The sequence below is a fragment of the Galendromus occidentalis genome, unplaced genomic scaffold (genome assembly GCF_000255335.2).
Source record: "Galendromus occidentalis unplaced genomic scaffold, Mocc_1.1 scf7180000077494, whole genome shotgun sequence".
NCBI lineage: Eukaryota > Metazoa > Arthropoda > Arachnida > Mesostigmata > Phytoseiidae > Galendromus > Galendromus occidentalis.
Window position 1 is genome coordinate 84018 of NW_003805482.1, and position 15636 is coordinate 99653.

The 15636-nt window shown below is 51.8% G+C and overlaps 1 protein-coding gene across 1 annotated transcript; it reads left to right on the forward strand.

Moving 5' to 3' along the window:
* Window positions 1-6474: 6474 nt before the first annotated feature.
* On the forward strand, window positions 6475-8555 carry Gpa2 (Glycoprotein hormone alpha 2). The gene is made up of 3 exons (XM_003746268.1): window positions 6475-6601; window positions 6694-6869; window positions 8460-8555. The coding sequence occupies exons 1-3, from the start codon at window positions 6475-6477 to the stop codon at window positions 8553-8555; spliced, it is 399 nt and encodes a 132-aa protein (XP_003746316.1).
* Window positions 8556-15636: the final 7081 nt, after the last annotated feature.

Here is a 15636-nt window from a genome sequence, read left to right on the forward strand (position 1 = left end):
GGTCGTGGCTTTGTCCCGTTTACGAAACCGTCAGGCATCCCCGGCAGGTGATTTCTATGTCGTTCGTATGTTATGACGGAGCTTTATTCCGCACATGCAAGTCCAAAGTTGTTCTGGAAGATCGGAGTAGCGGTACGACTCGCATAATTCGGTTGACCTTTACGCAGTTGTGGGAGAGTAACTAGTGACGGCATCCGCGCCCTCTGGCCGGCCATCCTGGAAACTCAGCCCGAGTTACCCACAGACGTCCTGGAGAAGCCACTGCATCTGTTGCTCTTCTGCAATCTCGTCTAACCCGCCGAGGTAAGTGCGAACTTTTGGCGCCAGTCCGAAAATAATCCACTCGCGCGCTTCGATTGATGAAATCGAATCCGCGATTTTTCGTCTTGGCTCATAGACGGTATCATGGGCCGTCGAGATGCTCGCATGCAATCCGAGGCTTCGGATGCAATCCGAAGCTCCAGATCTCGGATCGGATTCTTGGAATCAGACACAAAAGTTCCGAATCCTCCTCTCATGGATGCTGATTCCTCCGGCTCAGCAAATTTTTGCTTGAACCTGCGAGCGAAAATCAGCGAGGTTATGTCCCCTGAATTCCCTCCACACTTTTGGAACGAGAGCATTTTTGATCCCATTAACATATCTGTGAAAACTACGAGTGCGGAACGTATCGATCCTCGAAGGTGAATCACGATCGAGAGTTCCCCCGAGGAGTTCGAAGGAAAAGCTGGCAATGCCTAGATGATCGGGTGTCGATTGTCGATAATCAGCAGATTTATTCGATTAGGTTTCTGACGTCCCGGGATGTTTATTTGAGGCATTTTGTCGAAGGGGGCGGAAGGAGAGTCTCATTCGGGAAGACAGGGTCAAGAAGTAAACGCCACTCTCCCGGGATGGAAGGACTTAAGAAATTAGAAATGCATTCGATCCGTTGCGCGTTTTGCTTGCGAGAGTCTCAACCATACGGTCAAAACCCTGGTGGGATCACTCATGCAACTTCTCTGCAGCTACGCGTCCTGCGTACAGGAATGCGCGGCATGTTGCTCTTCCCGGAGACTGACGTCAGAGTTTTCTCCTTTTTTATGAGCGGTCGACGGGCATCACGAGGGAAGCTATTTTTCACCTTGAAGTCGACGGCTCCGCCGAAGTCGCGAAGCCGAAACATACGAATGTACATCGGGCCGCAAGGTGGGTTATCTGCGTTCCGAAGCTCTTTTCCCAAAATCGCTTGTATGCGCGGGGATCCATGTCGATCGTTCCGCGAGAGTCGGAATCGATCAGAGAATGTACTTGTGGAAAACCCGTGCGAGGTTTGTGCACACAAATAAACAGCTCATCCTCCCGGTCTATCCAATACCTCACTCGCGCTTTCCACGGCACCGATTCCGAACTTCCCGAAGAGGTTTCGGGCGAACGATGGGAGAGCATTCAGAGTATCTATCTGGTGGCGGCGGTCATTTTGCGTCGCTTACGAAGTTCGATCTAGGCGTCAGTGAGCGGTTTGCTCCATGGCCGTCACACTGAAAGGCCGACTACTCGCCCGCTCCATCGCTTAGTCCCCTCGTCCACCGGTTTTCTTACATGCTCCGCGCCCAAAATGCATTGATCGGAAACCACTAAGCGGCTTATTTCGACCCGCCTGCTCCGTTCACTCCAAAGAGTGGACCCGTCTCGTAAGGACCGGTTTCTTCAAAGGTGGTCGAGGTAAGGCGACGGCAGCATCACTTGAAAAAGCGGAAGAGAACCCGAACGCGATTCCCCCAAGGAGCGGCATCTCTCGCGGAGCGCCAGCGAAACTCAAAGCAAAGTGAAAGCTTACCGCACTGGTGGCACGGAATAGCTATCAGCCGATCCACTAACTGAATTTGGGGCAGTCGATGAATAAAATATTCTCTTGATCACACTCTCCTTTGAGTCACCGTGACTATCGAAAGTCTACATTTCTTCTGCATCTTCTCTCTTCCACATGTTTGTGTCAGAATTGGCTTGTTTATTCATCGAATCCGTCTAGCTAGTTCGAACTTCCCCCCTCGAGACCAGCCGGATGCCGCGCTCGCACAAAGAGTTTCATTTTATTGAGTCGGAGTTGAACTTCCCCCGTAACTCACGGTCGAGGACGACTCTGCATTTGGGACGAAATCCATACTTGCTTCGGATCTGGACATGTTCCCCGAGGGCCTAAAGTTACTCAGAAGCGCGGGGCAGCGAACGCTACGCAGACTTAAACTCGTTCGCTCCCGCAACAATCCGTTGAAGACGGATCTTGCTCGTAGAAACTTAGGAACGCTGTTCGAATGATGACTTGAAGAATTGATGGGATGACTCGCGATTTGTCCTCATTTTGCAGCTGACAAGCTGCTTAAGATCCCTCCCCCCGTCCCAGCGCACCGTAGTCCGCGAGAGTCGTCTCTTGATAACTCGAGGGGATGAGACTTCGTTGGGGGCAATGATGAAATGAGACGTCGGGCTCCAAGAGCCCGACCCTGGTAAAACATTCAAGAGCCAACGACAATTGCTTCTCTCAAGCCTTGTTCGTTCGTAGCCGCTGGTAGAACAGCGGAGAATTAAGGACGACCCGAATGCATGCTTCGCAGACTGTCCATCTAGTACTTTCCGAGAATCGTTGACCTCGTTGACTCAACGAGGGAGACTACCGACCTCCGGGGAGGCGTTTTCTACGAGTCACAGTCAAGGCTCGTGTCCTCATCTCGGCTCTGGCTGTACGTCGTACACGTTACTCTCAACAATCTGGGAAAAATTGCTTTTCGAAGTCGTCTCGCCCGATTGCATTCTCAATCACGAACGGGGACACACACGCTTACGATGGAATGAGGGAACGCAGAGCCACTTACCTAGAGAGCGTTTCCTGATCCAAGCGGAGTCTTCAAATAGACCACAGCTGCCAATTCGCTTCGATAATTCTCGATCAAGATTCTAAACGAGGAATTGACAACTGAAGTTTTGAGTACGTTCTCCTCGGAATCTTCCAGTCGGGCTGTGCGAAAAAGCACGTGTCGATAATTTTCTCCCGCGCGAGTCAATCCTGCTTAGCGTTCGAAGTTTGAAAAGGTCGAAAATTCAAGCGACAGATCTTCGTAGTGTAAGGTGCACTGAATATACGAATCACATTTGTAACTGCTCCGATGAGATTCCCTCCGCAGCCACCGCCACGTTCGCGGAGGAGGGACTCGAGCCTGACAGACCGTTCGACAAGAAAACTGACGCGACGGCAAATCTCATTACTCGTCCTCGAGTCCGGACGAAGGATCTACTACACGTCTCGATCATTCGTCCCGAAACCAAGCTGAATCACGATCGAATCTTTGTGAGGTCACATGAAAGTCTGCTCGCTCTCGTTGAGGGGTATATCTTCTCTCTTCGAAAAGGAAAGCCTCGACTCAAGGGCTCAATTCGGCAATGAGAATATCCCGAGGAAGAGATCGCCATGGACGAGCATCTCAGGCTCTCGCGCGCTCCCGGAGCCACCAGGGCCTTCCCTACGATGCGGGAATTCACCAACGCATTGACGTTCAACCCAAACATGATTGGAACTCTCACAGATTCGGCCCCATTTATCGTTTCATTCGAGTCATCAGATGTTCGTGTCTACTTCTCGAAGTCCTCGACTTCCCCATTGCCTGGGGGCGTCTCCCCAACGGTCCATTCGAAATTTGGCCTTTGGACCGGAATCTCGGGCCGAGAAGGATGAACTTTTCAAGTTCACCGAGCCTACTGGATATTCACTCTCAAACGAGCCCTCCCGCTGATTATGGGGCAAACACCCTATCGCTCATCGCCACTGTCGAACGATGAGAACCCGGTCTTGCACGCGGGGAGATCACCGATTCCCTCGAATTGGAGCGACGCGGACATCGACTCGTCGCATTCATATCTTTGTCCACGGGTCAACTCTTCCCTCCCAAGGAACAGTCTCGCTTTTGGATTCGAGGCTCGATTGCCATCGCTCCTCGCCCAAAGGCGGATCTACCTAATCAATGGGAGCTGACACTATCTACGGGAGACTTTCCCCATCCGAGTGAATGAATTTCAGCGGGGGGTCTCTTACGAGCTCCAATGTTGCGACATATTCTCTCAGAGGAGCCGGTGGGAGTATCGATGTGAGTGATTGTCGCAAACCGCACGCTGCTGCGGATCATTCCCCCAAGCGCGATACGCAGAGCGTGTCGACTGCGCCGTGTTACATATGACTGATCAAGATGCTGCGGACCCTGAAAGTCCCTCGAGACAAACGCTACAAGCAGCGTATGAGAGGCATCGCAGAACATTGTACCCCGCATCCTTGGGATCAAGCGCGGAAACATTCCGATTCCGTTGAGTGTATCCATTGAACACGAGCCTTGCCTTCAGTACTTGAGAGCACGTTGCGACGCATGAGAATTACGTCAGTCGGCGGGTCCTTCTCGAGCACAAGGTTCACTCGGCCGCGAGCACGGTTTCTCCGTTCACGCGGCCAGCCTGAGTAGTTTTCCTCTTTTTCCTGAGAAAGGAAAAAAGATGATCCGATTGGATCGGGAGCGCGGGATAAGAGTGAGTGACGAGCGGGGATCAACAACACCGCGATGCCGTCTGCACCGGTATCAGCTCGACGGCTACGACCGCGAGGCTTCGAGAGTCTCAGGACGCCGAGTCGCTTTTGTGGTCATACATTCAGTGAGGATGACAGTCGGGATTCCAGCGCTGTGAATGGGAAAAATGCTCGCTTGATGGGCGCCCGGATTCAACGGATGCCTGGTCCTGCTAGCCGACTGGCTGACTGACTGACTCGCCGCCGTTTCCATTCATGCGTACTCCGCGACATGTTCACGTTTTGTTGGTTTGCGGTGCCAACTTATATTATTTTTGCGCTATGGTGGAGTCGCTCTCTGGCATTAATTTCCATTTTTATTGTTTCGCGAGCTTGTTCGCGGAGGCTCGAAGGAGGGAAGGAAATCTGCAGGGCACGTCACGAGCGTTTTCGATAAGCGGGATGCCACTGCTTCAGGTGAAACTTGTCCGTCCCGTGCTGAATTGAAACGGTACCAGGAAGCTCGGAGCGGAATTCACCTTCACGAGCTCACTATCGTACGCTCCTCGGCATAGAGTTCGCGAGCACGCTTCACAAAACGCTTCACTTCAGCGAGTAATTAATCTCAGAACGGTCCGAGGTGCATACGATCCGCTCATGACATTGATATACCATCAAGGGCGGGTCTACAGGGGGATGGCTTCGTGTATCCTGCTCATCAAAGGACGGTGTCGGCGGCATTCATGCGTGGTACATATAGTATGAGAGTGCTCGTCCCCCACAGAAATGATGAATGGACAAGGTGTCGGAGAGCTCTTGAGCGTTTCAAGGAATGCTCGATTTCCATTCAGGTCTGTCAAGCCAATGTCAGTAGAAGATGCTCCGCGCATCTGCTGCCGACGTTCCGCAGAAAATGAAAGGAGGGGACTCCTCGCGAGAAGGGGTGGGTCGGGTCCGGAACGTATGCTCAGTAGAGCCGATGGGCGTGAAGACGGGAGTGAGAATGCTACGACTTTTTCCGAGTTCTGCCCTCGAGATTACCTTTAAGGAATCGAAAGGCAAGTCTCCATCGATATTCGCAGGCAATTGGCGTAATCCCCGAGAGAATTCGTGGTCTGTTTGAAAACTTCCGACCTTTGTTGTCGTCAACCGCTGTTACGGCTGTTGCCGATCAAGTAGTCAACTCCGCCATTGACGTCGTCGCTACCGAAAGTTGGCGAAGCGCTCCGCAGAGACCGGCTTGCGGAGCCTGGGCCCGTAGGTCGCTTGGCATGCGGGCAGACGGACGGACGGGCGCGGCATACTCTCAATGGACGTTCTGCGGTTTATCGAAGTCCGCTCTCGACAGCGTGGAAGAGAAGGACCGTCGCGCTTCCCTCGAAGTCTTGATTCATGCTGAGGTTGTAACTGAAATCGAAGAAGGTCAATAAACCATCGATTCATCCATCAAGAATACCAGAGGGCAGGACGATCCCATTTTCTTTCTATCTGCTCATTTATTCAGCTCTGGGTACAAAGAGCAGCGTATGCGGACAATAAACTCGGTAGCGGAAGTTTTCTCTATGAAGTGTCTCAGATAAGCTCTCTCTCCGATCTCGAGCTGCTGACCGCGTCATGCGTCGTCTCCCTTATCATGAAGACGCGAAAACTGCTTTATGGAAGGAGCGAATCCGCTTAATGCGTTGTGGAAGTTGCAGACTGAGAAACACTCTGGCTTGTGAATAAATCATGAAATCCTCGGGGCCCTTCACGCAGCGAACGAGAACACGGAGGGCGGACGAGAAAGGAGTAGAATTTCGACAGATTTCTGCGTGTAGCTACTCCTGGGAGCGGATAAGAACTCCGCTCGCGATTCGGACCACCGATCGGATGAAGGCGACGATATTCCATTTTTGGTTCGCTTTCAGGGTCCCCATCTCTTCTCGCTCGTCTCCATCGGATTTTTGACAATGTTCATGTTATGGCTTCGCACGCTTTTAACGTGCGCGGTTATCGCTGTGCTCAGCATCGACAACGCCGAAGGCTCAGCCATGGTTCCATGGTGGCGTCCGTCTGGCAATAGCTGTATCCGCGTTGGTGAGTTCGTTGTCTGGAGTTTTGTATGTGTTTTTTTTTCGCACGACTTCGTAGCGCCCACTCTTCAATCGGAATCGACGCTCACATTTCAGGCCACAAACGAGTCGTTGAAATTCCAAATTGCGTACGCTTTGAAATCGCGACGAACGCTTGCCGTGGATATTGCATCTCGTACGCTACACCGTCACCGGAGAACACGCGGAAAATGAACAGGAACCAGAGTATCACCTCGTACGCCCAGTGCTGCAGCATCGTAGAAACGGAAGAGGTGTGTACACTCTCTCTCACCTAGTCCGGCATTCACTTCATGAGCAGCTTCACTGTTCCTCCAAGTTTCAATGCTGTCGCTCGACGCAGGGCTATACATTCGTTTGACCGTCTTCCCGTCCGACTATCTATCCGCCTCAGATAGTGTAGTCTCCGATTTTCAAGACTCCTCGAGGTTCACTCGAGTTGGTGCTTGGAGCCGACCACGATCAAATATATCCCGAGATACGATGTTTCGCCCGTGTCCTGCCCCCTCGGGAGGAATACGTATTTTTGGCGAAGATCTGCAGATATTCATAACTCGGACCCGAGTGCGCAATCTTATTCGGACACGAGCTGCTGCTATTCCGATAGTCTATTCGGAGGTCCACGAGCCGGAACGCTTAATTTGATGACGGCAGACGATCCGGGAATTGTCGGCCTGAGGTCAGCTGATCGACCCGGCGACGCGAGATTCAGCGACTCATATTCGCCGATCCGTCTTTTCGGAGAAAAATCGCCGAGTCAGAAGCGAGAAAAGTCCGACATCGATCCGGAATAGAGTACGGGCCAGGATCAGTCACATTATCAGAAACCCCTGTTGCAAAATGAGCCCTTGATTCTCCTCGTCGCGGGCGGGCCGATTTACCTCGGTGGAATCCCCTAACGACATCGCGCTAGGTTCGCTATTTTTGCACGTGGAGACCGGCAATTTCCCCGATGTCGGTCGCCGCCTCACCGTTGTGCGTTGTTGTAATCGTCATCGGCCGCAACCGATGATGCAGTGAAAAACAGAACGTCTGCTCAATTTGATTCCTGCGCCCAATGCAGAGTCAGAGACAATGATTACTCTCGTTCCGGAAAGCAGCGGGTCGGGAAACAGGAAGACGCCGGGAACACTTCGGCGAACCTGATCGAATCCATCTTGGTTGCTGTCACGGACAACAGCCGGAGGAGCTCAACACCGCAAAAAGATATAGAGATCAAGCCACGCTAGCTGACGTCTGTTTTGGCTTTCTCGCATCAGGGCTCGTAGGGCTAATGTATTTTCTTCTGCTCCATCTTCGTGATACTCTATTGCGGACACCGGAAGAACATTGGCAAAAGCAACAATATCTCGACTTTCGCGCGAGTTTTTAGACCGCCGCCTCAGAACCAACTTCTAGTTCCCGACACGTCATCGGTGTGCTTTCCGGCTCAAGGATAGAATCTTGCAGCATATCAGCACTATTCCGCAAATCACGGGGATGAGTGTCTCCCGCGAGCGTCTTGCCTCTTGCGTGACTTAGCGGAGAGTACCGATCTTCGAAGAAACGATTCGTGCGGCCGCCTGTCGGAATCATGCTCCGTGGAAAGCTAGACCAAATCCCTGAACTGCCCAACCGTCCAGAAAGTCACTTTGAGAGCGACAGATCAATTCGGACCCGCTGGGCGATACCGCCGACTTGAGCGACGAGAGGGGAGCCTAAGCCGGGCGGACACGACTCTGTAATCCGATTAGCGTTCGTTGTTGCGGGGGGTTTTCGTTTGAGGTCTTGTGAACAGTCGCTCCTGAGTGGGGCATACGCACGCCGTTCGCCGATAACATCTAATATGCGAATCGTGGTTTCAGGTCAAAGTAAACGTCCGCTGCTTAGACGGTATACGACAACTCGTCTTCAAATCGGCCAAACGCTGTGAATGCGGCGATCACTGCAAGAAATACTAGAGTCGAAGCATCGCCTCTCGGCACGTTCGCATGAGCGGCCGTTGATAGAACTGACCGAGTACTCCCCCCGTAGAGTCAGCTGATACCGAGAGCCAACGTGTCCAGATCCAGAGACTAAAATCGGAAGATGATATCCTCCTGTATTCTATGATATGCGCAGCTAGCCCCACGTGAGGTAGATTGATAGCGGACATGGTCTCCAAAAATAGATTGAATCGTCAGCCGACGAAACGAATCGATCTAATTCGGCCGTATTCGATGAGGTCTGATCAGCGAACAGGTTCCTGGAACTTGCCCACTCAACCGGCTACCCCGCACCATGGTCGAAACCTCGTTCGGAGCTCCGGGGTCGCCGCAAAGTTTGAAGTATGTCGAGCGCGGGCTCCAAGATACGGAGAAAAAAAATCCTTTGATAAAGGCACATTAGCTACGCAATCCCCATAAGGGCTGCGCGGCAGCGACCGCTGCGAAGTCCGTCACAGAGCTTTCGCTGCGAGAACGCGGTCCGCGTTGAATGGGGGCTTTGATCGAATCGTTAGCTGGACATCATAGAATGATGGCGGGCGGCGCAGTCGATCACAGAAAGGAGGAATTTTGTTCGGTGAGCGTTGGCCCGACAATTAACGGATATCTGGAGCTTCCCCCCCCCATCCTCTGGATTCCACAGCTCTACCGCCGGGAACGCCGATCGAGGAGACTTCTCTTACGCAGCTTGTTCGCGCTCTAGGTATCGGTACACCTGATCGGAGACTTGACGCAATCGAAATCCCCCGAACTTCTTCTGTCTCCAAGGAGGAGGGGCGCATTGAATGAAGCCTTCGACGAGGGGACGGAGGGGTGTATTCGCTTGCAAACTAGCTCTAGACCTATGCCCCCAGAAGTTCGATGTGCGCCTCACTCTTTGCGACAGTCTGAGACGCAGCCGTTTGCTCGCTCGAACTCTTTCGACGAGTCAATTGAAGAATCCGGAGCCAAGATCAGATCGCTTTTCAATCTCCCCATTTCCCGGTATCGTTCCCGACGCCTTTTCCGATTCTCGATGTTTGATCGCGTGCCACGAGTTCCTCACTGGGAGGTGACTTTCAACTAAGTCGAGGTCTCTTGCTGAAAACAACGGCTCAGGGCCTCGCATACATACCTACGCATACCACATGCACCACAAGCATGACCGACGTAGCCGAGAAGAGCAGGCGAATCGGGCATATGATTTTCCAATGTATTATCATCTACTCATGATACTGCTGCTAGACCAGGAACCCTGTCGATGCAGCTTCAAATGATGAGCGAACAGTTCGCCGCAGGGTAGTTAGATAAGCTTTTCAGGATGATTGAGTTTACCGTAGATCAACAAAATGGACATATTCGTGGGATAAGTATATTTTTGCTTGCGAAGCAACAAAAGTATCACATCGTCGAGCTTTAGCAGTTGAAATGAGTACCCCTAGTTCCACGGACGTTAGCTACCCGGGTAGATTCTGTCATTTCGAATATATTCACTCTCAACGTCAAGTATCTCTTCCCCCGGTCGTTACCTAGGGACAAAGTCGATGAACAAATTCAGGCAACTCCAAATAATATCGAGCACAAACTATCAGACAAGTCTGCATTCCTTCGGATGAGTATATGTATGGAACCGACCGGAACACTGTTTAGAGGCTGAATAAAGCTGAACTTGAAGTAAAAGCCCCACAGCTTCTTCTCTCGGACCGTGAATTCCTCCAGAACGTGAATCAGCTAGCGTTTACAGGATCGTCCGCGGGTCTCGAGTCTCGACTTCGGAAAGTTTCACCGGTTTCTAGAAGCGATTCCAGTGCAGGCAGACGCTGGGAAATCCCATCGACCAAGAGCTTTCGGATCTCCCGCCGAGGCGGCGCACGGAGGGTTTCAGCGGTGAGGGAATTCATTGAGGGAGCAAAGTAAACGAGCGAACGAAGCGAAACGACGCCAGCTAAACTGCTTTTATTAGACCTACGCGAAAATCAAGGTGTAGTCCCGTCCGAGAAGCCTGGACCGTGTGAAATCGCCGACGTCTCCTCCTGACACCAGCTTATCAGCTGCGTCAACACACGCAGAAGGCACACTAACTAATGGTGGTCGGTGCTAAGAAGGTCTCCCTTGAGCTGCGGGTTCAGCGACACAGTCTCAGAGCCGAGGCTCGCGTTCCCCTACCCTCGGAAGCCAGTGGGCAATTTAGAGTATTGCCCTATCGGATTCATTCACTTCGCGGCTCCGTTACGCCCTCGCTCGTAGTACAAGTAGTGCAACAGATTCTGAATGAGATTCACGACCTCAATTAGGATGAGTGTTTTGTCGAATTTCGGGCTGAAACATTGGAGCTTCCGAGGCAGAGCATTACACAACTAGGGACTCGAGCTCGCGACAAGCTACAGTAGACTGACTGAAATCTAATCTGTCGCCATGCTAATCTATTGCCGGAAAGGTCGAAGTAGCCACTCAACATCTCGCTTTGCAAACACCTCCCTGAATGTATTCCCGACCACCACGGAGACGTCTTCGATGAAAGTGTACACAAGCACAGGAGCGAACGTTCTCAAGTTATACATTGGGAGAAAATCGACGACAACTGCAGTGGACCAACGAGAGAAAACTTTCCATCTTCCATATTTGCTCAATGTACAAGTGTTTGCCCGGGTTCTGGCTGTGATGAAGTGCTTTTGACCGAAAAAAAAGATCACTTGGATCGTGCGCCGCGATCTGCTCGCGCGCAGCCTGGTACAAGCGGTGCATGCTTTCCTGATTGCCAGACGCTTGTGTTACCGGATCGGCGACCCCTCCGGCTTCCAATCCGATCTGCGAATGTCATCGCCTCCGAGCGTAGGTTCCTGGCATTCTCTAATCCCGATGACAAGCATCGGACCGAGCGACCTCTCCTCAAACTGAGCGATCGCGCTGACATTCAGCCCATCCCCAGTGAGTTACCCGCACGTGTGCTGAAGGAGCTTCGCTGAAACTTGGACTTCTCCATGGTCGCTCGTCCGTAAACGCGCAAGGCTCGAACATGCTGTCATCACTCGACAATCAAGAGAAGCTAATCTACGCAGACGCAGATAGGCTCCCGGAGATCCTGACGGTGTCCCGAATTCATGGAAGACGGGAATCTACTCATTCTCAGGACCATTCCGCGACTTAGGTCACAGTGATGCTACGTAGTCGGAGTCCGCAATGTGAGCCCTCCTCCCGCCTACCGTCAGTCCCAGGCGATCCCAGCTCCTCTGCCGACGAACGTATTCAAGATAGGTACCTCTGTTCGCGTCGCATTCTCAAGCATCTCGGATCCCATCGTCGGCGCGAGTTGAATTTCAGACAATCTTATCGTTTGACCGGAGCTAGAGGGGAATTCCACAGGAGGATAGAAGATGACCCGAACGGGAATGGCTTGGATTATATTTCGATTTATTCTCCATTTATTCACAGTATCTGATTCGGGGCAAGTATTACGCAAGGTCGTCTCTCTTATATATTTGAAGGGTATAATATATCTCTTTATCGACAGGTCATGATATGATCAACGATGAAACAAGAATATGAGGTATTCACTATCACATTAACGACGGACTCTATGATGATGAGAGACTACATATATCATCGCTGGGATGCTGCTGCTGCCTACCTTTCATCGTACGCAGAGCAGGCCGTTTATAGGTTCTCAAGTGAAAATATAAAGCGATTCCTGGTTCTAGCCGGAAAGGCCTACTGCAGGGGCCTTGGAATTCCTGGAGCTCCTATGAGAAAGATTAGGAAATTTCCTGGCGAGACGAATAACTCTTCTCCCTCCGAGGAGTCTTGAGGAAGCGAGCCATCAAAATATCGTTCTCTCTAGCTCCACCCCATGCGCCCCAGGGTCGGATATCCCTTCTCTCCTCGCGAATTTCCGACGCAGAGAAAGCGCGCGATATAAGCTTTCCATCTCGACTCCGATCACTCCGCCGTCGACCTGTGTGCGTGATCCAGTCGTTTGTTCCGTCGAGTTTACCGCGATCCTCATGGAAACAATCATTAGTTGGCTATTCGGAACGAATCACCAAAAACTGACTCCCCTGACAAACAAATTATTCAGCCGGCCCGTTCGTCCGGCCTTCCTCGCTCTCTTCCTCCGCTTCTAATTAAATGCAATACAATGTTCGTGAAGCATTGTAGCGTTGCGCGCCACAGGCGAGCGAAAAGTATTATTTCCGTCGAACTAGATCAATCATATCATTCCAGGGTGTGAAGGGACGGGGATCGTTCTGCTAGAAGTACGATGCTGAAGTACGCACCGGACGGTTGGGTATTTGATTTCCAAAGCAGGTGCTCTATCACCAAGTCCCTTTCACCTGAAGCGGAGGAGAAGAGAACTGATGGGATCTCTCTTCGCAGGATAGAGTCTCCTTCCGCTTTTTCGCGGTATTCTCGGCGCAAAAGCAGAAACAGATGAGAAATTAGAATACGACCGACCGTGTTGAGATCCAGCATCGAAATGTGGGCTCTCTTACGGCGGATCCTGGAACGCAAAGAGTTCCCCGGGAAGTTTTGAGAGGAAAACCCGACTTTCGCTGCGCTACGGACTGCTGGATCTCAAGCGAAACTAATTGTGAGACAGTTTCTAGCCGAGCTTGCTCCCGCTCGGACTCTGGCGCGAGTTGACCCGATGCTGCGGTGACCACATGATGCTTTCACTCAATTTTTCTGCAGGTCGCTAAGGGCTGCTTCAAGCTGATTTTCGCTCTGATTGAGGGCGTCGACGACGACTTCATTCTCAGACAGCTCCGTCCGACGGTCGTCTTGTTCCGGCGGGGTCTCAGCCGCGGTTTTACGGGGTTGACCCGCAGTTGCCTGTCAGAAACCTTCGCATGACGTCTGCGATGAGTCGCAAATTTGACACGAGCAGGTCAGCGCGTTGTAGTACTCGTAGTCTCTGAGTTCCTCTTCTATACCGGGATCACAAAATCGAAGCTGAGTCTTCACTAGTTCGCGGGCACCATGTACGCACATGGAGTGAACGGATCGCTTAAACGGGAATCTCCAATCGGCGAACTGAAATAGAGCAGAAAAAACTTGTTGCTGCTGCTGCTCCTGCTGCCGCTATAGCTCTACAAATATTTATAGACATTCTGTGTGCTTAGACTCTCATTCCACGTTCTGTCCGTTGCTTCGCCGGCGACAACGTTTTTCGTCCTCTACTAGACGTGCGGAATCGACCGATGGATTCTCAGAGAAAAGCGGCTAGTCCGAAACATTTCTCTCCAGACAGATTTTTTTGATGCGACCGATAGAACGACCGAGCCAGTGGCCGAGCAACCGAACTTTGTAAATGATCCCTCTGCTGAAAGATCCTCATGGCAGAGCAGCAGAACATAGCGCTCGCTTGGTACGAAAGGGAAGAAACTTCGCAGCCGCAGCCCCAAACCGTACCGCCGGCCTACGGGCGCTTGCGCTGCAACCGGTTGACTGATACCTCCCACCTCATTCTTGTTATCCTTGCATGCGATGAGAATCCGCTATACGCGTCGGCAATACGCAACGCCGCATATTTGATCACTCACGTAGGCTCAGCTTACGGGGCCCCGGTGAAAGTAGGCACATCTACACCTCGGCTTGAGCCGGAGGTCAGATCCAAGAACGAGGCCGCGACTCCCCCAAACTAATCAGAATTTCTCTCCATGCGAATCGGGAACCCTCCCGGATTTTCCATGAATCGTTCACCGAGTCTGTGAAAAGGTCAACTCGGTCTTTTTCCTTGTTGCCCTGGCCTGCATGTCCTTAGTACTCAGACTTGAGGCCGCGAGGCAATCGGTGAGACTCCACCACGGCCACCGATGGTTAGAAAGACTCGAGGCTCTGGGAGAGTCTTCGGCTGATAGGCTTTGCTCTAAGTGACTATCGGCTCGCCGTCGCTACATTATTATCATATATCGGATGTGAGACAAGCAAGCGCTCATCGATAGGACGCGTTGCGGGGCCCTCCGGCTCTGCACTCGCAGGATATGAATTATTTCGAGCGGAATTTTTTCGGAAACCCCTCGCCTCTCACTCATTTTTTCTCCTCCCTTATCGGTTGTTCGGGACGCCGGCGGACTAAAAATAGCAGAACGACGTTTATAACCGGTGAAACGCCGGTGGCCCGAGCGGGGAGACAATGCGGAGAGAGCCTATTAAAAACCTTTCCCTATGCGAGTTGCTCTTTTACAAAGTGAAAGAGAACTAATTCCAAATGAGCGAACGGGCTGCTGACTGCTCCCAATAAATAAGGAAATGAAAACCCGCTCACCAACTTCCTCGCTGTCGAAGCGTAGCCTATAGGGGAAGAATTGTTCTCTCCTGCCGTGTTTGCCGATCTAGTCTCTGAGCAAGTCCGCGAGAGCAGCAATTAGGCTCAGGGACATCACGAGGGAAGTTGAAATTGAGTGAGGAGCTAGCTGGGCTAAGACGGACCCGTACCCTCGTGCGGAGGCGCCTTTCTACATTTTCGCTCCGGTACCAAGTTCTCGAGAAGTTCCGGGAGAAAATTCACGGAGATGCTCGATTGAATCGAGCAGTTCCATGGCAAGCCCCCATACAGTCTCGAATAATTCGTCATCGTTAAAGAAATTATTACTCTATGGACGATTCTCAAAATGAGTGCCTTCCAGGGGCCCCGATCTACCGGATAAAAACCCGTGCGACCATATACGCGTCGGGATATACATATACAATTCTTCCCCCTCTCGCCTCCTCTTTATCTCCGGAAAATTTTGGCGATCGTTCGTCTGGGGAGTCAGAGCGCGGTCGGAGCGTATGGAAGCTGTCGTAGGATCAACATACCTCAAGTGATTCACACCGTCCTTTGCAGGCGTGTATTGTCAACGTGTCCCAGCATTGTCTTCCCACGCTGTCCGTCCTCGTAGGCATGTAGGTGTAGCGAGAAACCTGTGAAACGTATGCATAGTCAATCGATGACGGTACGACTCGATCGAGCCATACATAGGAGCTCGAGCGAGAGAAGAAAAATGATCAGCATGATCCTGGTCCTGACCGCTCGCTTTGTCATTCGAATGGTCGAAACAAACTCGCTATTAGACCGGAGAACCCAGAACTATGGAAT